The sequence below is a fragment of the Carcharhinus amblyrhynchos genome, chromosome 1, assembly GCF_965287045.1.
Source record: "Carcharhinus amblyrhynchos chromosome 1, sCarAmb.v2.hapA, whole genome shotgun sequence".
In the NCBI taxonomy this organism is placed as follows: domain Eukaryota; kingdom Metazoa; phylum Chordata; class Chondrichthyes; order Carcharhiniformes; family Carcharhinidae; genus Carcharhinus; species Carcharhinus amblyrhynchos.
Window position 1 is genome coordinate 27,468,907 of NC_137324.1, and position 24,245 is coordinate 27,493,151.

The 24,245-nt window shown below is 40.7% G+C and overlaps 1 protein-coding gene across 1 annotated transcript in view; it reads left to right on the forward strand.

Annotated features, from left to right (window-relative positions):
* LOC145351618 (transforming acidic coiled-coil-containing protein 3-like) overlaps window positions 1-15,395 on the forward strand; it is a 40,746-nt gene extending 25,351 nt beyond the window's left edge. Inside the window, exons 7-16 of the mRNA XM_080201216.1 lie at window positions 1,613-1,671; window positions 2,713-2,831; window positions 3,277-3,337; window positions 4,542-4,694; window positions 8,620-8,696; window positions 8,797-8,840; window positions 9,025-9,185; window positions 11,583-11,689; window positions 13,445-13,565; window positions 14,261-15,395. Of these exons, the coding sequence (XP_080057342.1) occupies window positions 1,613-1,671; window positions 2,713-2,831; window positions 3,277-3,337; window positions 4,542-4,694; window positions 8,620-8,696; window positions 8,797-8,840; window positions 9,025-9,185; window positions 11,583-11,689; window positions 13,445-13,565; window positions 14,261-14,326 (968 nt within the window). The 3' untranslated portion in view covers window positions 14,327-15,395. The remainder of the gene's footprint in view (window positions 1-1,612; window positions 1,672-2,712; window positions 2,832-3,276; window positions 3,338-4,541; window positions 4,695-8,619; window positions 8,697-8,796; window positions 8,841-9,024; window positions 9,186-11,582; window positions 11,690-13,444; window positions 13,566-14,260) is intronic.
* The last annotated feature ends 8,850 nt before the right edge of the window (window positions 15,396-24,245 follow it).

A 24,245-nucleotide genomic window follows, 5' to 3' on the forward strand; every position in this document is an offset into this window, starting at 1 on the left:
CCAATTTGGCATGTGGGAGTTGGTGAAACATGCTTCCAATCTGAGGGGTATGATGAACACATGAAATGTTATGGTTCCCTTAAAGACTAATAATAAACACACAGGTTTCCCGATTTTAAGGTTTGTAACAAATTTTAAAGTTACTACCTTCAGAATGAGGGAGAAATTTTGGTTAGGGCAATCTGCTTATAAAATTGGATGTCAAAATGGCTTCTTGCATTCTTCCACAATCTTAAGTGAATCAAATTTAGGCAGCACGGTGGTTAGCATTGCTGCTTCACAGCACCAGGGACCTAGGTTTGATTCCTGTCTTGGGTCATTTCTGTATACAGTTTACATGTTCTCCCCATATCTTCATGGGTTTCCTCCCACATACCAAAAGACATGCTGGTTAGGTGCGTTGACCTGGATTGTGGCAATTAAGGGACTTTCAGTAATTTCATTTAATGTGAGCTTTACTTGTGACTAATAAACTTAACTTTAAATTTGTGAAATTAGTGATGCTTCAACATTGTTGTGCACATGCTAATTCTTTAAGAATTTTAGGCTGAGGAATCAGACATCGGTATCTCTTTCAGAAAACATGAACCAGTTTCTCATTGTCACTAGCACAAGGCAAACATCCATATCTTGCCCTGATGGATGATGGTGGGCAGCCATAAAACATTACAACACAGAAATAGGCCTTTTAGCTCTTCTTGACTGTGCCAAACCATTTTTTCTGCCTAGTCCCGCTGTCCTGCAGCTGGACCATATCCCTCCACACTCCTCTCATCCATGTACCTGTCCAAGTTTTTTTTTCTTATATGTTAAGTGAGCATGCATTTATCACTTCATTTGGCAGCTCATTCCACACTTCCACACTCCCACACTCTGAAGAAGCCCCCCCTAATATTCTCTTTAAACTTCCCCCTTCACCCTTAACCCATGTCCTCTAGTTTTTTTTTCTCCCCTAGCCTCAGTGGAAAAAGCCTGCTTGCATTCACTCTACCTATACCCATTATAATTTTATACACCACTATCAATTCTCCCCTCATTCTTCTACACTCCAGGGAATAAAGTCCTAACCTATTCAACCTTTCTCTGTAACTCAGTTTCTCAAGTCCCAGCAACATCCTTTCTAAACCTTCTCTGTACTCTTTTTTTTTCAACCTTTTTATTAATATCCTTCCTATAATTAGCTGACTAAAACTGCACACAATACTCTAAATTCAGCCTCACCAATGTCTTATATAACCTCACCATAATATTCCAACTCTTATACTCATACTTGTGATTTATAGAGGCCAATGTTCCAAAAGCAGCCTTTTATGACCCTATCTACCTGTGACACCACTCTTGGGGAATTGCGTATCTATATTCCCAGATCCTGCTGTTCTACTGCACTCTTCAGTGTTCGCCCTTTGAGAATCTTTTTAGTTGCAGTTTGTCTGACTGGTTTGGCCTCTTTTAACTGGTAACTGAGCCAGTCACACTGGAGTTGCACATCTAAAAGATAGCAATATAAGCTTTTATGACAGCCCCACTTTTACTAATGCCGCAAATATTTAAACTGAATTCAATTCTCACATTGGAGATTAAATTTGTTATAATTTAATCTATTTTGTTACAGTTCCAGCATTTAATCACCCAATAGAAATTGATTACCTGGAACAGTTTGGCCATTCCTCAGTAAGTATAAAGACTGACCTCATTTTGAGTGTACTGGAGATTTCATGACTTGGTTTTGTTTTTGTCAGTTGTATATGTTGAAATCATAAATGCAAAGAGTTATATTTACCTGAGCTCTAAGGCAGCATAATTCAACCTTATTGAATGCATGATAATAGTACAATGTCTCTGGTTTAAAGCTGTTTGTTTTTAAAAATTGCATGTGTTGCATTCTTGCTGTCATTCACATGACTTAAAGCAGCTGACTTGTAAGTTTTTTTTGATCGGAGTTGAGGAGGAACTTCTTTACTCAAAGGGTGGTGAATCTCTGGAATTCTCTGCCCATTGAAGTGGTGGAGGCTACCTCGCTAAATATATTTAAGTCACGGTTAGATAGGTTTTTGATAGACAGGGGAATTAAGGGTTATGGGGAGAAAGCTGGAAAGTGGAACTGATCCACTTCAGATCAGCCATGGTCTTTGAATGGCAGGGCAGGCTCAAAGGGCTAGATGGCCTACTCCTGTTCCTATTTCTTATGTTTGTTTTCACTTTTCAGTAATTAATTATAACAGTTTGTGTGGCTAGATAAATGAAGTTGGATATGGATGTGTGAAATTAGATTGCTTGTGCACATTGTTTCAATCAACCTTGGTGTTGCCTCTGACCTAGACAAGTCTTGAAATATCTGAGGGTGTTTTCAGAATACTAATTATGCAAATTATAAACTGGAAATTTAAGATCACTTCCTCCCTCCTTGTTTTCACTTTCTCTCTATCCCTCAAAAACTGTCTACCATCACAGCCACTCAAAATATTGGTAACTGGTTAACTGTTCATTTTGGTCTTCAGTTTGGTATACTAGAGTGGCACACCACTTTGGAACTCCAGTGTATGTAGGATTGTCATGGGTGCATTTCTGGTGCAGTTGCCTTCACTTAATCTTTTCTTGCCATGTTTGCATACTTTGTCCCTCAGTGGTGAGCGGACAAAAATTACTTTCTTTAAAAGTAAAGCTTTTTCTGAAAAAAAACACCAAATTGAATATAATCTTTTTTAATTTCAGTTCCATGCCTCTGCTTTGAGAAAGCAATCTCTCTACCTGAAGTTTGATCCTCTTTTGAGAGAGAGTCCTGTAAGACATGTGGAGACTAATTCTGGTTTGACTAACCAAGCAACTGCTGGGTAAATTACTTGTTTTAATTTTCTCTATTATTTCAGTATAGCATAGCTTTCTTGAAAGGAGTAATTACTTTCAGCTGCACAATCAACGGATGCATGTTTTGTGGTCAAATACTTGGCAACTGATGTTTCATGGTTGTTGCCTCATCTGATTAAAAATATTGTTTATGACATTTTCCTGTGGATTTTTTCTGGTTTGCAGAGCAGGCACCATAAATGTTTAGAAATAATGAGGCCTGGTGTAGAAGAGTATGAGCAATCAGTGCTACACTGACAGACGACACTGTGTAGTTAATTGAGGTCACTGCTGCCTTGCCACTTGGCACTCTGATTTTTGATAGCTGATGTACCTGATATAAATTTGGATATTGGAGATAGGAATGATGGTTAAATTTGGGAAGACATCTAAACTTGGAAATGTGACTGAAAGCACTTTTTTTGTCTGCAGTTCTAGTATTCTGAATGTTGAAACCAGACCTCAGCATGCTGAGCAATCTGAAGAAATGGTTGTAAGTAGTTGTTTCATTATCTGAGTTGATGCATATACTTTTCTTACCCTGCTGAGGGCGAGTGCAGCTTTGGGTTAATCCTTATCTAAAATATATCCCCTTTTATTTTTGACAGTGCAGCAGTCACTCCTTGAATTGTGCACTCAAGCTTTTTGCCTTTGACTGAAATTTAGCCTACAGTTCCCTGTCTTTTGAGGCATTCATGCTGACTTGGTTTCATTTTCCCACTCTTTTTCTAGTGGTTTTTATACATTCGTGGGACATGCTGGCTAGCTAGCATTTATTGCACATCCCTAGTTGCCTTTGTTCAGAAGACAGCTGTGGATCTGGAATCACATGTAGGCCAGACTGGGTGGGTATGGCAAATTTCCTTCCCTAAGGGACATTAGTGAACTGGATAAGTTTTTCCAAAAAAAAAAGTGGTTTTATGGCCATCAGTAGATTCTTAATTCCAATTTGTCTTTTGGGCTCGAAGGGCTAGATGGCCTACTCCTGCTCCTATTTCTTATGTTCTTATGTTCTTCTGAATTCAAATTCCACCACCTGCTTTGGTGGAATTTGAACCTGGGTCCCTAGAACATTAACTGAGTTTCTGGATTAATAGTCTAGCAACAATGCTACTAGGCCACTGCCTCCCCAGTGTATATTCATGAGCTGTTCCTCAGGCCAAATTGTTTGACCCGGAGTATAGTAGCTGTCTAAACAATAGTTTTCAATTGAAAGGAGACAGACATCATGTCACTGCATTGCCAGTCCTGAGGCCCAGGCTGTGCTCTGGGGGTGTGAATTCAATCCCATTATGAAAGCAACAACTATAGCAATTAATTCACTGATGTCCTTGAGGGAAGAAAAATTGGCATTCTTACCTGATCTACATGTGACTCAAGACCACAGCAATGTGGTTGACTCTGAACTGCTGTCTGAAATGGCCTAGTAAGTCACTCAGTTCAGGCACAATTGAGGTGTGCAACAAATGCCCCTGCAAATGATTTCTACATACCATGCAAAAATTGCACTATTTTCCATGTCCACAATATAAATGAGCAATTTTCTGATTAATTCAGCTGTGCTGTAGTAGAAGCAGGAGTGATGAGATATTTCTCTTGTTAAAGGTGTTAAATTTGAACCTAATCTTTTACAAATTGTCAAAACAAAATTGGTCCTGAAAGTTGTGCAGTTTCTTATTGCAAGTCTTTCTGTTTAGGATATTACAACTTTGATTCCTGACCTGCAGCCCATGGTCAATCCAGCAGCTGATTTTACACCTGTTTCTGTTTCTACTGAAGATGCTATTATTGAAGTCCTAAAATACAGCCAGAAGGACATGGATGCTGCAATTTTGGCTGTAAAGAAAGAGGCAAGTATCAGCTATCAGTGTCTCCTGTTTCCAAGGTTCTTCTAAAAGAAACTCATTGCTCTTTGATGGTATGAAATATGATAAGAATGCATTGTCTCTTTGATTCATTTTGGAGAATCAAATTTGTGTATGAATTATATTGTAAATAGCAAAACCCTTAGGAACATTAACATACAGAGGGATCTGGGCATGTAGGTCCACAATTCCCTAAAAGTGGTAACACAGGTGGCCAAGGTGATTATGAAGGCATATGGCATGCTTGCCTTCATCAACCAGGTACAAGAGTTGGGAAATCATGTTACAGCTATATAAAACCTTGGTTAGGCCACATTTGGAGTATCGCATGCAGTTCTGGTCACCACATTACCAGGAGGGTGTGGAAGCTTTGGAGAGAGGTGTGAAGAAGGTTCACCAGGATGCTGCCTGATCTTGAGGGTGTTGGCTATGGGAAGAGGTTGAACAAACTAGGATTGCTTCCACTGGAAAGGCTGAGGGGAGACTTGATAGAAGTCTACAGAATTATGAGAGGCATAGATGGGGTGGATAGGCAGAGGCTTTTTCCCAGGATGGAAGTGTCAGTTACAAGGAGGCACAGGTTCAAGGTGCGAGGGAGATGTGTGGGGAATGTTTTTCATGGAGAGTGGTGGGTGCCTGGAACTCACTGTCAGAGGAGGTGATAGAAGCAGGCACATTAGCAACATTTTAAGAGGCTTCTGGGTGGGTACATGAATAAAGGGATATGATAGGGTAGAAGGTTATTAAGTTCATTTTAGGGCATCATGATTGGCACAGGCTTGGAGAGTTAATGGGCCTGTTCCTATGCTATACTCTATTCTTTGCTGCTGAAGCTTTTTGTCTTGCACTCAGGACAAATGGAGGAAACCCAAATTTTAAACATCACAATTATACTGCAGGAAAAAAGGGGTACTGATTGGTTAACAGAAACTCCAGCCAAGGCATTGCTATGAAGCAAGGCTTGACTGAATTTATTTTTTATGCTGAGAACTGCTCACATTTGCCTCTAGCAAGTGTAAATGAACCATGCTACAAGTTCAACTGATTTGTTAAATTGGTTGATTACGTAGCTTTTCTCTTCGGTGTTCTGACATCGGGCTAAAACAGTCCAGAAAAAAGCATACTCACTGAGCTCTTCAACTGTGGGACAAGAGTACTAACAAAGAAGCAGGAAGTGGATGATCCCTGGGTGGGGGACAGATAGCCTCACCATCTTTTTTAAGGAAAGTCATTTCCACAGAACCTGGCTGGACATTTTGCTCAATGCCATCCAGGCTGAGCTGATGCAGTGTTTGTTCACAATCCTTCTGCAGCTGTTCCAGAACTTTTTCTGCATCCTCTGGGACCAGGGCTTTTTGAGGATCGCATATACCAGTTGCTTGGTCTGGTGTGCTGTCAGGTGATATTCTGTCCCCTGTTTAGCCACCAGGTTCAACATTACATTATCCCTGGTCAGTCTGTGCTCATCTAACAGTGCCCTTCTTGTTGCTGCACCACTGGGATGGTCACCTTGTCAGCAATGATGATCTTCACTGCTGCTATCATTTCATTCCTGGGCACCTCCAGCTGGCACTTTCACAGGATTATTAAAGTGTGCCTAGTCATATCCACCAAGGCATGCAGTGTTTTTGAATTACTTGACTTAGGAGGTCATGGTCCCTATTGCTTGCACCTCAGCCAATCTTCTTCCTTTTTCTCCTGTAGTATAGATTGTTATGATTTCTTAATATTTGCCATTCTTGCATTATGTCCTGGGTACTAAACAAAAAGCTTCAGCAACGTGAGAACTTGAACAATTTGGGAGTTCACTGTTTAGACTAGACAATACCACTCCACAATTAGAAAAATTCCATTCATGACCCACGGGGTACATGACCTGCCCATTTTTTATACAATATTAGTCACAGCAAAGGACCCCCTTCTCGCTTGTTAGCTTGACAATTGCAGCAAGAAATCTGCATTCCAGTTTATTCCAACCATCAAAACCCTATGTAGCAGGAAAGCTTCCTGATATCTGCATGATGCCCCATCCCTAACCTATTTGGTTTGAACAGTCTGTCCACATGCACAATATAATCCATTTGTATCATTTTAAATACTTGAGCTTGCACTTGGGTAGACCCAGATTTTCTAGTCCAGTACCTTAATTGTATGCAATTGCACTTTTTTAATATTCTATCTATAAATCCTGAAGATTGATAATACACTAGTGTCTGCATGCAGATCCCACCACAGCACTTTTGAATTTAAATTTAATAAATCTGAAACAAGTGGGCATGTTTCTTGGAAATTAACATCTTGTCTAATTCACTGTTCTTCTGGGAAGGAAACCTGCCATCATCACCTGTTTAATTTGTCTGATTTCAAATCCACAGCAGTGTAGTTGACTCAAATGACTTATCAAGCACTTTAAAGCCTCAATTGTAATCCATCTTGAGTACAATAGTGGATAGGGAATAATGTGACACTTGCTAGTATATTCCACCACCAAACCTATGGATGAATAAAACTAATTTTTGATTTGATTATATAACACTGCAATCTTGCATAGTTTTTTAAAATTTGATCTTTCATGGGATGTTGGTCACCTGAGACCAGTATTTGTTGTCCATCCCTAATTCCTCTTTCAAGTGGCTTGCTAGGCCATTTCATAGGGTGTTTGAGTCATTGCTGTTATTGACTGGTCATTCTTTTGATGACAACTGGAGTGAAGACAGTGGCGAGCAGTTCATCAGTGTTGACCTTGTGGTATTAGTTAATGGTCCTTTTTATTGCCCTCCAGTTTGACCTTATTTTAAAATGTTACTAACTGGTAATCTATAGTCTTTTGACAAGCACTCTGGCTATCTAGTTTTCCATCACCCCATTCATGCTGGCCTAAATAGACATTATCAAATTTATTTTTGGCTTTAAAAATTTCTCCATAACCTTGTATTATCTTTGCAATCTCCTCCAGCCTTTTCACCTCAGCCCCCTAAAGTATCCCTTTCTTGTTCTCTTTCTGCCTTATTTCTTCAAAACTTTTGAACCAATTTTAATTATTTTGCCTTTTTTAGAAATGGACGTAGGAAATTTTGTGCTGTTTTAATGGTTAATATACAGAAGCCATTTCTTAACATCTATATCTAAGGCACAGTAGCTGACAATATTACAATCAACATGAGAAAGTCTCAAGCCTCTGTACCCACAACTTCCTGACCTAGATATTAGGCCAAGTGAACCAGACTGAAAATTATATTTGTCTATTCTAATATCACGTAATTATTCTGTCTGCCCTTCTATATTATGGAGTTAAAGGTGCCTAATATTGCCTTGTAGCTAAGATTGTTCTTGGAATTCAAAAGTTGAGGGGTGATAACCTAACTGCAGTTGTCATTAGGGATGACTGTAGATGGAAAGGGGAAATTGCCCTATTATTTTCTAGTTGAGTCTAGAATTAGGGTATGTAATCTAAAAATTAGAGACACGCCTTTCAGGAGTAATAGGAAACCCTTCGCATTCCACTAATCACAGTTGATGTTGTAATGCATTCATTTTCAATTGAATAATGGTTTGCTCCATATTCCTCCAGCCTGTTGACTAAGTTGAGTACATGGAGTTTGGTTGCAGAGCAATCATGATCTCACTGAATAGTGAAGCAGTCTTAATAGGTCATGTTTCTATCTCATTAAGATTTGAACTTAAAGTATCTTTTCAACCTCTCCAATAATTTTGCTCAAATTCACATCAGAGGAACAAATGAAATCCTTTGGAGATTTGTAGATCTGTGCTCATGACTGGATGATGTTGATTTTGGGATGCTTTCACCTTTCAGTTGCTGTAGCAGGTTGAAAGTTTTAAATTTGTTCATGTGCTTTATAAATTTTCTGCCATTTTGGATCCACTTGCTTAATCAATAAATTTTTCATAGGTTTCTTGTCAGGAAGCCATAACTTTGGAATGGAAACAGAAATATGAGGAAAGCCTGGCACAGTGTGCAGAAATGAAGTAAGGAATTTTCTCAAGATGTTTGCTTGTAATTTTGGACATTGGAAACACATTTTAAGCAATATTTTGAGGACTAACAATCTTGTACATTATCTCCTAGAAAAATTGTTAATGAATATTCTGAAGTGACCTTCCAAATGATGGGTGAGTGCTAATGTTTTAGACACTTCCAGATTCTGCTTAGATTCCTCTCTTTTTTAAGTTTCAACCTTTGTCAAAATTAACTTGCAAATTTATGATGCTGCTACTTTTGGAAAGCTGTTTGTGTATGATTGGTTGATCTAACTAGCCTAGAACTGGCATTTTCATAAATTCTCTTTGAATTTAGAGGAATCTGGCAAGAAGAGTGAATTGGCCAAGGCAGAGCTGGAAAAAGCAACAGAAGAAAAGCTGCAAGCATTAAAGGAGCTAAACTCAATTGAAAAATCATTTTCTGAGGTGTTTAAACGATTTGAAAAACAGAAGGAAGCAATTGAGGGTTATAAAAAAGTAAGTCTATTTCAAATAAGTTAATGCCTTTTTGCTGCCACATATGTTACCAAAGAAAAGTACAGCACAGGAACAGGCCCTTTGGCCCACCAAGCCTGTGCAGACACATGCTGTCTTTATAGAGGCAAAAAGGTCTTTAGTATATGTAGTCCATATCCACTTATTCCTGTATCTGTCAATGTTAATACGATTGCAAAGATCTTGGGCAGCAAATTAAGCCAATCTCAAATTGAAAATTGGTTGAAATTACATGAGGGACTAACATTCCTAGAATGTGTTTGGGAGGATTTTCTACAGTTTGTTTGCAGTCCCAGGCCAATCAAAAAGGCACTGCTTGATCTAATTCTTGGAGCCATCTCACTCCCAATGTTAAAAGGGAACATTTTAAGAATAGTGAATTAAATTGGCTGTGGACAAGCAACAATCCAGAAAAAAATAAATTAGTAAAAAGCCATCTTCTGTTGGGCACAAATGGATCTGGCCCAGATAAATTGGATGCAAAGATTAGCAGACAAAATTTGGGCTAACTTCCAGTACAAGTGAGGTATGTCGCTACGAAGGGGGAAGGTAGGGCAAACTGAGTTCCCTGAATGACTGACTAAGATGAAACAGGAAATGTAATCTTTTTGACATATCATCAGGTGAATAATGCATCAAAAAATCAAGCTGAATATAGAAGGTTGATGGGAATTGAAATAGTTTAAGGTGAGAGGGGAGAGATACGAAAGTGTCCTGAGGGGCAATTTTTTCACTGAGGCTGATAAGTTCCTGGTTCAAGCTGCCAGAAGTGGCTACAATTTTTTCTTTTTAAAAGCGTTTAGACAGTTACACGGGTATAGAGGGATATGGGCCAAATGTGGGAAGTTAGGATTAGCTTAGTGGTTTCAAAAAAAAAAAGTGGCAAGGACAAGGTGGGCTGCAGGACCTGTTTCCATGCCGTAAACCTCTGACTCTGAGACAGGCACATATCAAAGCATCAGTCTTCAATGTAAATAGAAAATGCTGAATAAACTCAGCAGGTCTAGCAACATCTGTGGAGAGAAACAATTAATGTTTTGGATATAAATGATTCTTCAGAATAACGCAAGGTAGATATGTACAGAATTATATAGTTGGAAAGAAGGTGAAGTAGAATAGGGACATCACTTCACTTTTTTAAAAAAAACTTCATGAACTGAATATTGGTGGCAATATTGGACCATCACCAAATATCCCTGAAGGTGGAGTATGCCATCCTGAATGATGTGGATAGAACCAGTGGGAATGGAATTTCAGAATTTGAACCCAATGACAAAAAAGGAATAGCAAGATTGTTCCCAAGTCAGGATAGTCTGGCATGGGGTCAGGGTGACTTGCAGGTAATAGAGCAAGACATGGAACACCCAAGTGGTGCATTTTGAAGTTGCTATAAAAGATGGCAGGTTTCTGCAGTGCATCTTGTGGCTGATATGCAGAAGGAAGGCATTTGGCTCACTGTCTGCATCACATCCCCAAATGAGTATTGTGATGTAGTGCCTTTTCCCTCTACCTGTGCACATTGTTTTTATTCAAATAATCTTGTGGAGGGAGTGAATGTTTAAGGTAGTTGATAGGGTACAAATCAAGGGGCAGCTTTAGCCCAGGATAGTGTTATGCTAGTTGTGTTGGAGCTATACTTATCTAGGCTAGCAGACCATATTCCATTGCAGTCCTGTTTGTGCCTTGTAGATGGATAGGCATCGAGTCCTGAAGTGTTTGTTGCCACAAATTGTTGTACCTGTTTTTATGGCCACGGTAATTTACTGGTCCAGATGTTTGAGGTCAGTGGTAATCCCCAGGATGATTTGGTGGGAATTCAGCAGTGGTATTGATTGGGGGTGGTCATTGCCTATACTTGAGATACAAATCTTTCTTGCATCAGTCCAAGTCTGAATGTTGTCTCTGCACTGCATGGCATGCTTCAATTTGAGAAGTTGCAAATGGAACTGAACACAGCAATCATCAGTGAAAACCCCTGTCTTCTGACCTTGTGTTGGGGGGCAGGGTATTATTGTAGCTGAAGCTAAGACCTTATCAAAATGTCATTGTGAAGAACTCTGCAGAGATGCTCTGGCATTGAGATTGACATCCAATAACCACTTATCCATAATATTCCCAACTATGGCCTAACTAGTATCATAAATGTCAGTCTTAACTGGCTTTACAGTGCCCCATAAATTAAAAACCCAGAATCCCATTGCTGTTTTTTCCGACTTGAATCATGTTTTCTAAAGATCTGAAACTCCAGCTACCACCACTTTTTTCAATCAGTTTTTTTTGTGACTCTGCCCAAATGTGTAGGAATTACACATGGTATCACTACCAGGTAGGTCAAATGATTAATTACAATTAATGATGCAAAAATCACACTTCATTCAGAATGAAGAGTCCCTGAAGAAATGTGCTCAGGATTATCTTGCAAGGATTAAAAAGGACGAGCAAAGGTATCAGGCTCTGAAAGTTCATGCTGAAGAAAAATTGAATCAGTGAGTATTTTTGTTGTTTGTTTTTATTGACTGACATTTTATTGAGCAAGTCATTTTTGGTCCACAGTTAACAATCTACTATTAAATGCCCACTAAGAAGAAAATTAAGAATGAATTGGGTACCACAATAGGTTACATCTGCCACTTCAGGAGATGCTTTTAATCCATTCTAAACTGACATTTGAGAAACATTACACCCCACCCCAAACACCCTAAGCAAACCTTAATGACTGGTTGAAAATCTGAATGTCTCCCAAATCAACTAATTCCATAATCTGCCAGTATAGCTCAAGCTTTATTCTGTCTGATATGGAAGGTGTACAATTTCCCCACCCATTCCTATCAATACCTTCAACAGCAATGCAGTTTTATTTGCTGTTTATAATTCCCTCTGAAATGACATAGCAAGCCATTGAAACTGCTACAGGAGTCCCCTTGCCTAACTGCACTGGATATATCTTTGCCACATGGACTGTAACAGTTCACAAGGTAGCTCAGACACCAAACACAAACACCTAGAAAATAGGAGCCTGCTCTGTCATTCAATATGATCATGGCTGACTCTCTAACAATGCCATACTCCTATGCTCTCCCTGTACTCCTTGATACCTTTAGCATCTAGAAATCTATTTCCTTGAGTACATTCATTGGCCTCTACATCCTTTTGTGGTAGAGAACTCCACAGGTTCACTGCCTCTGAAGAAGTTTCTGCTCATCTCAGGATGGGAGTAGGCCATTTAGGACTGACTGTGACCGACCACCCACCCAGAGGAAACAACATTCCTATGTCTAGTCTATTGAGCCATGTCAGAATCTCATACACTTCAATGACGTACCCTCTTGATTCACCTGAATTCTGGTGAATACCATAGTTCTAATGCAGAAAGAGCATTCAGCCCATTGTGTCTGCCAGCCAAAAAGGAAATTAGCTGCTTGTTTTAATCCTATTTTCCAGCACTTGGTCTGTAGCCTGACTTTTTAATAACTTGTTCATGGGATGTGAATGTTGCTGGGTGGACCAGCATTTATTGGTCATCCCTGAGACAACCACATTGCTGTGGATCTGGAATCAGAAGCCAGATCAAGCAAGGATGACAGACTTCGTTCCTTAAAGAACGTTAGTGAACCTGATGGGTTTTTACAACAATTGACTATGGTTTCATGTTAGACTTTTAATTCCAGATTTTTGTTCCGATTTCACCGTCTGCTGTGGTGTGATTCAAGTCCCAGCCCATTACCATGGGTCCCTGGATTTACTAGTCCAGTGACAAAACCACTACCTCCCCAAGCACTTTTTATAAAATAAATTGAGCATTCTGGCTTCAATCACTAACTTGGACAGTGAATCCCAGAAACCCACCACACTTTCTGGGTGAACAAGCTTGGTCTCCTCTAATCCTTCTATCAATCACCTTAAATCTGTGCCCCAGGTAATTGTCCTCTCAGCTAGGGGAAATGGTTATCCCCAGTGAAAATGTGGGGTCTTGATGGGTTAGTGAAATAGAAACATTTTCTCAAAGTGGAAGATGAACTTGCTCCTTTTTCCCTTGGTTGTGAATACTGTCAATTGAGATCATTTTTTTATTGAGGGATATGGATCAAGGTGAGTAATTGGCAATGATCTAATGAAATAGCTAGCAAGCTCTAGTTCCTAGTAATACAATTTTACTGTTACATTGTGGATACTGATCTGTAAGGTTTGTAACATTGGAATTTTGTAATGACACTTGTTAATGTTATCTGTGACCTCCTAAGAGCAAATGAAGAGATAGCTCAAGTACGTAACAAATACAAGGCAGAGATTGCTGCTCTCCAGGCTCATCTACGCAAGGAGCAAATGAAAGTCAATTCCCTGGAAAGGAGTCTGGAAGAAAAGGCAAGTTGATTATTATTGATAGTGCACTGTTGCTTTTTTAGTTTAAGGGGGCTGTTTTAAAGTTCAGTTCTAAAGGAAATGCAGCTCAGATACATTTATTTGTCCTATTTTAATAATGCAAAGTGTGATCATACTTATTTTAGCTATGTAGTGTTGCTTAGTCTGCTAATGGACTTTGACAAAAGGTTTAAAGACTGAAGATTTCTAATGAACTGTTTAGCAGTTGATGATAGCTACCATCATAACAACCAGAATGCTAAGCTTGCTAGTGATGTCCACATCTTGAATGTGCAATTTGAATGGAGAAACCTTAATCTCTAAATTGGGCACTTATAGGGAAACTATTTCTGTTAACCTCAATTTTTATAATTGAAAGATGAAGAATAATTAAATGTAAATTGAGGAATTTCTTCTCGCAAAGTAATGAATTTGGAATTCTTTACTGCAGAGCCTGGGTTGCTAAGTATGTTTGAGCTGAAATAGGCTTTTAATCACTAAGAATGAAGGATTATGGGGAAAAGACAGGAAAGTGTTGAGGATGATACCATTTCTGGTCTCATTGAATGGCAGAGCAGACTTGGAGCCAAATGGCCTAGTTCTACTACATCTTAAGAAGTTTGTACTCTTTAAGGGTGGTGAGGAACTAATAGATCTGCCATTTTGCAGTATACTAAACATTTTTTTCTCTTTTGCAGACTAAAGAAAATGTGGAACTATCAAAAATCTGTGATGAGCTAATTTCCAAGATGGAAAAAATCTGATTTTTTTTTTTCTCTTCTGACTTGTAAAAACTAATGTCCTGTCCTCCTTTGAACTCACTTTCTGCTTTTTTGAATAACTGAATATATTATGTTTCTAGAACTAAATAAAGTTGAATATTTAGAAATACAGTGTGCAGAATTTTATGGTAACATTTGTGATATCTTGATCAAGTCCTAAATTTGTAATGTCCCTCATTAACATTGGCAGTTAATAGCTTTAAAATTTCCCCCTTAAACCACTAAAATTTTTGAGTAGTTGGAAAACTCCTGGAGTATTACGTGATCTGCATATTTAGAGTTTTGTAATGTTTGTGATTAGATATTTAACTAGATGCAATGCTCATTTGAACTCCCTTATGATAAAGCTTATGCTGGGAAGGCTTTATTTGTTCCAATTTAGCAGTACAATCGTGAGGCAATGCAAACTTGGAATATTGCTTGAAAAAAGCAAAGTGTTGCCAAAGCTTATAATCAGGACAAATGCAAGTGTGCCAGATTTCAAATCACAATGATCTGATTTAATTAGCTATTTACTGGGGCAATTGCCTATATATCTGGCACCACACTAGCACTGAGATTGATATATTGTGTGGAAGGTGAAATGTTTTGGACTGGCAACGCCCTATTAATGAAAAATAACACTTTTGCCCCTGCACGCACTTGTTGCTTTTTGGGGGTAATTTGAGGTTATAACACTATTTTTCAGCTCTGAAAGTGACTTTTGGTTCATTTTTAGAGTACATGGTCAACAATGATCCAGATAGCTTTGTGGTCTATTCCTGCATTCAACTTGCAAGGTGAGCAAATGGCTAGGGCTGCTATGTATGTTGGAATTCTTGCAGCTCCACATGCCAGGGCCCCAGTGGTTTATTTATCTTAGTACTATAATGTCTTTGACATCAGAAATCCCAACAATTTGGCTGATTAAACCAAATGTGTTTCTGTAGCTGTTTGCAATAAGTGTACACAACATGACCAATCTTGCAAACCTTGAATCAAAACATTCTGTCAATTATTGTGATTAGACAGGATTGTTCAACAAATTGGTTATTAATTACCACTCAATCTCTTAAAGGGTTCATTTTTCATTTGCTAGAAGTGACAAATTTGTACACAGGGACTTACTTTCTGCCAGCAAAAGTAATATGTTCAAACCTTGCCCTTTTTTAATTACCCAGAAGCAAGGGGACCCTGTTGCTTTCTTCATGGCAACATCTTGGTCAATTAGTTGGTACCCTTTTCTCCTGTAATATAAATTGCTGTGATTGTTTGAAATGTGGCATTCTTGTTTACTGAGTGAAAAGCTTCAGCAATATTGATCACTGACTTAACATCAAGTTTTTATTGCTTTAGCTATTGGATTTTTTGTATGTATATTTCTTTGAATAAAAAGATTAAGATTTCAAATGTACCTCTGTCCACTCTTCTAATCTTTGTAATATTTTGGGTTTACATTGAATTTATAGACTTTGATTAGTCTATAACTTAATCTTTAATCTTCCCTCCATTTCTCCCTGATTTTACATAAGAACATAAGAAATGGGAGCGGGAGTAGGCCATCTAGCCCTTCAAGCCTGCCCTGCCATTCAATAAGATCATGGCTGATCTGAAGTGGCTCAGTTCCACTTTCCCGCTTTCTCCCCAAACCCTTAATCCCCTTGCCTACCAAAAACCTATCTACCCGCGTCTTAAATATATTTAGCGAGGTAGCGTCCACCACTTCAACAGGCAGAGAATTCCAGAGATTCACCACCCTTTGAGTGAAGTTCCCCCTCAACTCTGTTCTAAACTGCCCCCCCTTATCTTGAGGCTGTGCCCTCTAATCCTGCTGTCTTTCCTGAGTGGGAAGAACCTCTCCACCTCTACCCTATCCACCCCTTTCATCATCTTATATGTCTCAATGAGATCTCCCCTCATCCTTCTAAACTCTAATGAGTACAAGCCCAGTCTATTCAGCCTCTCCTCATAGCTCAACTCCCTTAACTCGTATCAGCCTAGTGAACCTCCTCTGCACTCCCTCCAAGGCCAAAATATCCTTGCACAAGTGTGGCAACCAAAACTGCACACAGTACTCCAGCTGCGGCCTCACCAGTGCCCTGTACAGTTGCAGCAAGACCTCCCTACTTTTGTATTCAATCCCCCTTGCTATGAAGGCCAGCATCCCATTTGCCTTCCTGACCACCTGCTGCACCTGTGCATGAGTTGCAAAAACCCAGCCTACAAGGACCCCCAGGTTCCTCTGCACCATAGCATGCTGCAGCTTTTTGCCCTGTAAAGTAGTAGTCCTTCCTCCTATTATTCCTACCAATTTGTATCTGGAGTATTTTCTGTATCTCCAATCCACATTGGTAATATTTTCAATGGAGTAAGATGATTACAATTGTAACTAGAATTACATTAAAGGCATACATTTGTTGCATTTCCAATTCTCAAAACCCCAAAAAAGCCTCAATTGAGCAATAGGGTACAGGAAGGCAATTCTATCTAATATCTCATTTAGCCCCACAATCCTGCAGGGACCTACAAATTAACATTTTTGAAAAGGTTGTTGGACCTGTTTTCACCATCCTTTCTCAGCTGATCTTGACTTCTTTCTTTTACTTGTTTCTGGCATTTCCTTTTGTTTACTGACTTCTGCAACTGCAAACAAGAATTATGAAAACCTTTTCAAGATTATATTTGCCACCTCCCTAATTTCTACTGACACTAGTTTCCAGCAGGGTAAGAGTAAAACATCTAGCTCTTGAGATGCTGCTGTCCCTCAATGCAATCATGGCTAATTTCCAAACTAACTTCACATACCCACTTTTGCCCCAAATCTATCAAGCTTTTGGTTGACCAATGGATCTTTTAATTAAAGACAGGAAATTTGACATATTAGCTGTGACTGTCTCCAACTTATGCAGATTCAACATAAAAACAAATTTATTGGAGTTCTATGAGGATGTGTCTAGGGTGGTGGATGTGGTCTTTCTTGATTTTCAGAAGGTGTTTGACAAGGTACCTCAAGAGGTTATTGCAGAAGGTAAGGGGGCATGGAGTTGGGGGTAGGGTGTTAGTGGATAGAGGATTGGTTGTCAAATAGGAGGCAGAGACTGGGGGTTAATGGGTGCTATTCAGATTGGCAGTTGGTGACTGGTGGAGTGCCCAGGGGTCAGTGCTGGGGCCTCAGCTATTTTACCATTTATATAGATGATCTGGAGGAGGGAACCGAGTGTATGGTGTCGAAATTTGCTGATGACACCAAGATTGGTGGAATGGCAAATTGCGCGGAGGGTGTGGAGAGTCTGCAGAAGGATCTAGATAGGCTGGGCGAATGGGCCAGGAACTGGCAAATGGAATTTAATGTTGGCAAGTGCGAGGTGGTCCACTTTGGTAGAAATAATGGTAGGAAGGACTATTACTTACGTGGTGAAAAACTGCAGCAGGCGACGGTGCAGAGGGACATCGGGGTCCTTGTGCATGAGTCGCAAAAACCCAACCTGCAGGTGGTCAGGAAGGCGAATGGGATGCTGGCCTTCATAGCGAGGGGGATTGAATATAAAAGTAGGGAGGTCTTGCTGCAGCTGTATAGGGCATTGGTGAGGCCGCAGCTGGAGTACTGTGTGCAGTTTTGGTCGCCGTACTTACGCAAGGATATTTTGGCCTTGGAGGGAGTGCAGAGGAGGTTTACTAGGCTGATACCGGAGTTGAGGGGGTTGAATGAGGAGAGGCTGAATAAACCAGGCTTGTACTTGTTAGAGTTTAGAAGAATGAGGGGAGATCTCATTGAGACGTATAAGATGATGAATGGGATGGATAGGATAGAGGTGGAAAGACTCTTCCAGCTCAGAGGACAGTAGGATTAGGGGGCACAGCCTCAAGATAAAGTGGGGGTGGTTTAGAACGGAGATGAGGAAGAACTTCACTCAAAGGGTGGTGAATCTCTGGAATTCTCTGCCCGTTGAAGTGGTGGAGGCTGCCTCGCTAAATATTTTTAAGACGCGGGTTGATGGGTTTTTGATAAGCGAGGGGGTTATGGGGAGAGGGTGGGAATGTGGAATTGAGCCACGACAGATCAGCCATGATCTTATTGAATGGCGGGGCAGGCTCGAAGGGCTAGTTGGCCTACTCCTCCTATTTCTTATGCTCTAAACCATTCTTTCTGTTGTATCACAAGTTTGGCATGGCTCCTGCTCTACTCAAGACCAGAAGAAACTACAAAAGATTGTGAATGTAGCCCAAACCATCATCCATTGATTCTATCGACACTTCTTGCTGCCTCAGCAAAGCATAATTAAGGACCCCAGACATCCTCTCTTCCACCTTCCATTGGGAAAAAGATATAAAAGTCTCAGGTCTCAAGAGCACCTTCTTTGCTGCTGTCAGACTTTTGAATGGACCTACCTTGCATTATCTTTCTCTGTACCCTAGCTAGGGAAAGGTAATTATGAGGCTATCAGGTGAGATTTAGGATACATAGGTTGGAGTAGGAAACTGCAGGGGCTGGGAATATCTGAAATGTGGAGCTTATTCAAGGAGCAGCTACTGTAGACTAGACGGGATTGAGGTACATGAGGAGGTGTTGGCAATTCTTGAGAGTATGAAAATAAGTCCCCTGGGCCGGATGGGATTTACCCTAGGATTCTCTGGGAGGCTAGGGAGGAGATTGCAGAGCCTTTGGCTTTGATCTTCATGTTGTCATTGGCTACAGGTATAGTGCCAGAAGACTGGAGGATAGCAAATGTCCCCTTGTTCAAGAAGGGGCGTAGAGACCATCCTGGGAATTACAGACCAGTGAGCCTTACTTCTGTTGTGGGCAAAGTTTTGGAAAGAGTTATAAGGGATAGGATTTATAATCATCTCAAGAGAAATAATTTAATTAGGGATAGTCAATGTGGTTTTGTGAAGTTTAGGTCGTGTCTCACAAACCTTATCGAGTTTTTTGAAAAGGTGACCAAAGAGGTGGATAAGGGTAAGACAGTTGATGTGGTGTATATGGATTTTAGCAAAGCGTTTGATAAGGTTCCCCATGGTAGGCTACTGCAGAAAATGCAGATGCATGGGATTGAAGGTGATTTAGCAGTTTGGATCAGGAATTGGCTAGCTGATAGAAGACAGAGAGTAATGGTTGATGGGAAATATTCAACCTGGAGTTCAGTTACAAGTGGTATACCTCAAGGATCTGTTTTGGGGCCACTGCTGTTTGTCATTTTTAGAAATGACCTAGATGAGGGTGTAGAAGGATGGGTTAGCAAATTTGCTGACGACACCAAAGTTGGAGGAGTTGCAGACAGTGAGGATGGATGTTACAGTTTGCAGAGGGACATTGATAAGCTGCAGAGCTGGGCCGAGAGGTGGCAGATGGAATTTAATACGGAAAAGTGTGAGGTGATTCACTTTGGTAAGAGTAACGGGAGTACAGAATATAGGGCTAATGGAAGGACTCTTAGTAGTGTTGACGAGCAGAGAGATCTTTGGGTACATGTGCATAGCTCCCTGTAAGTTGGCACCCAGGTTGATAAGGTTGTTAAGAAGGCATACGGTGTGTTAGCTTTTATTGGTAGAGAGATTGAATTTTGGAGCCGTGAGGCCATGTTGCAGCTGTACAAAACTCTGGTGCGGCCGCACTTGGAGTATTGCGTACAGTTCTGGTCGCCACATTATAAGAATGATGTGGAGGCATTGGAAAGGGTGCAGAGGAGGTTTACCAGGATGTTGCCTGGTATGGTGGGAAGGTCTTATGAGGAAAGGCTGAGGGACTTGAGGTTATTTTCATTAGAAAGAAGGAGGTTATGAGGTGACCTAACTGAGGTGTGCAAGATGATCAGAGGGTTAGATAGGGTGGACAGTGAGAGCCTTTTACCTTGGATGGTGATGGCTAACACGAGGGGACATAGCTTTAAATTAAGGGGTGGTAATTTTAGGACAGATGTCAGAGGTAGGTTCTTTACTCAGAGGGTAGTAAGGGCGTGGAATGCACTGCCTGCAGCAGTTGTGGTCTCACCAACTTTAAGGGCGTTCAAATGGTCATTTGATAGGCATATGGATAACATTGGAATAGTTTAGATTAGAGGGTCATTAGATTGGTTCCACTGGTCGGCGCAACATCGAGGGCCGAAGGGCCTGAACTGCACTGTAATGTTCTATGTTTGTAATACTACATTCTGCACTCTTTCATTTCCTTCTCTATGAATGGTATTCTTTGTTTAGCACACAAGAAACAATACTTGTCATAATTATTAATATACAGTGAGAAATCTTTTCAGTTGCTATTTGTTAAAGAGTTCTAACTTCAAGTGTTTCCTAATACCACTGAGTTAAATCCATTCCCCCCTGCCTCCTCCCAGGCATCACAGAAATCTGTCTTATTTCCCATAAAGACCCATGATGTAGTGACCTGGACTATGCTCATAACTTGTAAGTGGTCTAGTTGATTCATGGTTTTTGAGGTGTAGCATAACCAATTATATTTTAGTCCTCTTGATCTACAAGTTTGTTTAGCTATTTATTAAAATGTCATTGGTCCAAGTACAGAATATCTTGTCTGGATCCAAGATATAGATTTCCACTGTTTCTAGCTTTTCATCATTTAGAAAATATCTTGTAGCCCAGTGAGTGATTGGATTATCTAAAGCAGCTGCCAGAAGGCCAAGAAAGAAAAAATCTGGATAGACAGCATGTCTTTGACCTAAGCACCAGAAATAACAAAAGGTACACCCTGCCCAGTTGACTCTGCAAAGTCTTCCTCATTAGTATTTAGGGGCTCATGCCAAAATTGGAAGAGTTATTCCACATACCAATTTAGCCTGGTATAAGCATACTCAGGGAATCATACCCTGCAGCTGAAGGCCCAGATACTGCCATTGTATCTCTGAACATATCCTGTCCATTAGAAAGCCACCTAAGGTGGCAGTACAATTGTATACAGTTGGAAGGGATTGCATACAGGAGTCCTCAACATTGCTTCTGAATCCCATGGCATCAGCTCAAACATGGGAAAATAAATTTCCTACTGATTACCAGCTATCATCCACCCTCAGCCGATGATTTAGTACTCCATGTTTAACACCACTTGAAAGAAACAGGGTCACAAGGGCACAATGTACTCAGGTTAATCCAACCCTAACCCATTGTGGTGTTACAGATGGCAGTGGGCCTGCCTGCCCTTGCACCCTGGAGATCAGTGGCTGAATTGGTTTATAGGTTCTGCGCTTGTTCCTGGAAAGTTGGGTGTGGTTTCTGTGCTGCCATGCACATGGGCAGAAGGCTGCAAATGGAGCTACTCTTCCACACCCCCTCCCCCCCCGTACCTGCCTGCTGACTCTCACCCTCTCCCTCCTTCAAGCAACACTCTCATCAACCCCCGCATTGCCTCCCTTCTTAACCCTCCATTCCTACAACAGCAACTCAATCTACACTTGCAAGAGTAACTTTGTAGCACCATTACTGACTGAGCTCACCAGTGTACATACTTGCCAGTCTAGGCCTGTGGCATGTGGTAAGGAACCAACCAGAGGGGAAAAACCTACTTGACCTTTCCTCACCAATCTACCTGTTGCAGATGAATCTGTACATGGCAGTGCTGGTAGGAGTTTTTGTGGATGTGAAGTCTTTATGGATATGAAGTTTCATCATCACATTGAGGATATCATCCATTTTGTTGGGTGCAATGCCAGTATGCTAAATGGGATAGATTCAGAATATCTAGCAGTACAAAACTGGACATTCACGAGGCATTGTGGACCATCTACAGAATTATATTTAGCCTCAAACTGTAACTAATTCTTCACCCTATCATTACCATTAAGCTAGGAAATCAGCCATAGCTTATTGAAGAGTAGAGGAACAGTACCAGGTGTACCAAAAAAATTGATGCCAATGTGGTGAAGACACAATGCTTGACTATATGCATGCTAAAGAGCAGAGGCAGCATGTTATATTTGGAGCCAAGAGATTCCATAACCAAAAAATCCAATCAAAACTCTGTAATCTGATTACATTCAATTATGAATGGTGGTAGACAATTAAACAACTAACTGGAGGAGGATGTTCCAAAAATATCCTCATCCCCAGAGATGGCAGAACCCAGTACCTCAGTCCCAAAATGCCAACCAATGTTTCTCACGCTGCATAAATCGTTGTTATATACAAAGAAACATACACAGAAAATAGGAACAGGAGTAGACGATTCAGCCCTTCGAGCCTGCACCACCATTCATTACGATCATGGCTGATCATCAAATTCATACACTGATCACACCTTTTCCCCCATATCCCTTGATCCCTTTAGCCACAAGAGCTATATCTAATTTCTTCTTGAAATCAAACAACATTTTGGCCTCAACTATTTTCTGTGATAGTGAATTCTACACATTCACCATCTTCTGGGTGAAGAAATTTCTCCTAATCTCAGTCCTAAAACATTTATTAAGAAGTCTCACAACACCAAGTTAAGGTCTAAAGGTTCATTTGGAATCATGAGCTTTTGGCGTGCTGCTCCTTCATCAAGTGAGTGGCAAGGTAGGTTTGACAAACATGGCATATATAGACAAAGGCACAATCGCAAGATAATAGTTGGAATGCAAAAAGGTTAAAGGCTTATCCCTTATCCTCAAACTATGACCTCTAGTTCTGGACTCCCCACCATTGGGAATATTTTTTCTGAATCTATCTTGTCTAATCCAGTTAGAATTCTAGAAGTTTCTATGAGATTCCCTTTCACCCTTGTAAGCTCCAATGAATATAAAATCCTAACTGACTTAGTTTCTCCCCTTGTTGTTCCTTTTGAAATTCTTGCAGCTGTCCTGTTGACTGCAAGATGAAAAGCTTCCACAACATGCCTCCTTTTGTCAGCACTACTCTCCTAGGATGGCACGATGGCATACTGGTTAGCACTGCTGCCTCACAGTAGCAAGAACCCAGGTTAAATTCCTGGCTTGGGTCACTGTCTGTGCAAACAAAGAACAACACAACACGGGAAACGGGCCCTTCAGCCCAATGAACCCGCGCCACCATTTTAAAAATGTGCTTTTCCTCCTCCACCATTGACCCATATCTATGCTTGTGGTACCCCCATTGGAAACCAGTTTAAGGGGAGAATAATTTACAGACAATTTGTTGCACCAATCAGCCTAAGAGCACATCTTTGGGGTGTGGGAGGAAACCGGAGCACCCGGAGGAAACCCATGCAACCACAGGGAGAATGCGCAAACTCCCACAGACACAGGCCCAAATCCATGTATCTGAACAGCAAACAGTGATAGTCACTGAGCTGTCATGGTGCCCATCTGCTGGCCCAGTTTAAGCGTACACAAACGGCGCGAAGTACTAGGCTACTCTCAAAACATCCACGAGTAGCCCACGCACAACCCACCACATGTCTGCCCCTCATTAGACAACAAGGTGGACCGACGCACCTGTGGAGTAAAAGAGAAAAACATCAACACATGTAACAGTTGATTTCCAGGAACGTCCCGAGGCTCTGATCCTTATTTAAAACAGTCTCCTATAACCCTCCATCCCTATTTCACTCATGTGTCTATCTAAGTAAACCTTAAACAAGTCCAGCATGCCTGCCTCCACCACCTTACTTAGCAGTGCATTCCATACCCCCATAACCCTCTGTGTGAAAAACCAAATTATACCTCGACCCCCCCCCCCCCCCACCTTAAGCCCGTTGCCCCTCGTGATATTTGTCTCCAATCTAGGAAAAAGCCTGCCACTGTTTACTCTATCTATACCCTTCGTTATCTTATACACCTCTATTAGATCCCCCCTCAATCTCCGTCTTTCTAAGGAAAACAGCCCCAATTTACCCAATCTTTCCTCATAACCCAGTCCTTCCATACCAGGCAGCATCCTGGTAAACCTCCTCTGAACTCTCTCCAGGGTCTCCACATCCTTCCGGTAGTAAGGTGACCAGAACTGGACGCAGTAC